The sequence below is a fragment of the Sphaeroforma arctica genome (genome assembly GCF_001186125.1).
Source record: "Sphaeroforma arctica JP610 unplaced genomic scaffold supercont1.8724, whole genome shotgun sequence".
Classification (NCBI taxonomy): domain Eukaryota; class Ichthyosporea; order Ichthyophonida; genus Sphaeroforma; species Sphaeroforma arctica.
Genome location: NW_014031834.1, coordinates 1 through 1,191, shown reverse-complemented (window position 1 = coordinate 1,191; position 1,191 = coordinate 1). Strand labels below are relative to the sequence as shown.

General features: G+C 44.8%; 1 protein-coding gene across 1 annotated transcript; it reads left to right on the top strand.

Annotated features, from left to right (window-relative positions):
• Nucleotides 1-612: 612 nt before the first annotated feature.
• On the top strand, nt 613-1,145 carry SARC_16723 (hypothetical protein; the record flags this gene model as incomplete). Its single annotated transcript, XM_014289171.1, has 2 exons — nt 613-720; nt 1,008-1,145. Coding segments are annotated over 2 exons (246 nt in total), but the record flags the coding sequence as incomplete, so codon positions are not given.
• Between the last annotated feature and the right edge of the window lie 46 nt (nt 1,146-1,191).

Here is a 1,191-nt window from a genome sequence, read left to right as displayed (position 1 = left end):
CGAAACCATAGGGGATATCTCTTATTCCACAATTCACACGGGTTCTGAACCTCGTTTGATGAAGTATAAATGAGAGTGGAGTGAAGTGTTATATATTTCGAGACACAGTACGGCGATATGCCTAGATACCAAGTATGTGCTGTTCTTGATGAGATACGTAGCCACACTCGAGCATGGGTGTGCGCGCCACAGTACGGCGATATGCCTAGATACCAAGTATGTGCTGTTCTTGATGAGACACGTAGCCACACTCGAGCATGGGTGCGCGCGCGAGTGTGTGTACGGCTATGTTATATGGAGACTCGCACAGACGTGCACATCTTATTGCACTCTCACACACAACTCAATAAAGTCGCAGGGGTTGTGAGCAGATCCTAGCTTTCAAAACTATATCGTGGGTCACATGTGGCAAGTCTTCATGAGATCCGAATTAGTGATTCGTGTATCTGTGATGTGGGTTAGCACAGTGTGAGTGGTTGTTTACTGAAGTTTTGGATCTACCAGGTGTGTTGCATGCGGTGTCTTTATGTGTCTCCTGTCATAGCGTAATTGTGCGTGGATTTCAACGATCTTATGTTAGATTTAGGATGGATGCAGAAGAATACTCAACATATGGGGCATGGTACGTTGGGAGTTCTTTTCATAGGCGGGATCAGGTATTTCCTTGAAAGAGCTGACTATATGGTGGTATGGTATCATAATACGCGAAGGTACGAGAAGGTACGCGACGATACTGTATGATTTGTTGTAGTTTGCACCTATGGGATACTTGTTGGTTGTTGCTATTCACATTGGAGTCCCGAAGTAAGCATCTTATCTGCCTATCTATTTAAATTTGAAATTGTACATTCCTCCCTCAGATCTGGAAACCATCACCCGCCCCAAACCCCAAACCTCATCTCGTCTCCAGAATTCTTCTGAGTGACTGACAGTAACCGAGAGAGGATCAAATTTGACCCAAATGTGCTTGATTTTAGCCAATTAAATCCCTACAACCCTTACTATAGGCGAGATCGGGCGTACCTCCAGCGGATCTAGAGACTATCACCAGTCCTGAACTCAAAGACTTCATATCCAAATGTCTCAATGGCAAAGACGACAGGCCGACCGCCAAGGAGTTACTCTGCCACAGTTTCTTGTTTGAGGTGTGGTTAATGAGATATGTGTATTTCGACAAACACAGACACAGAT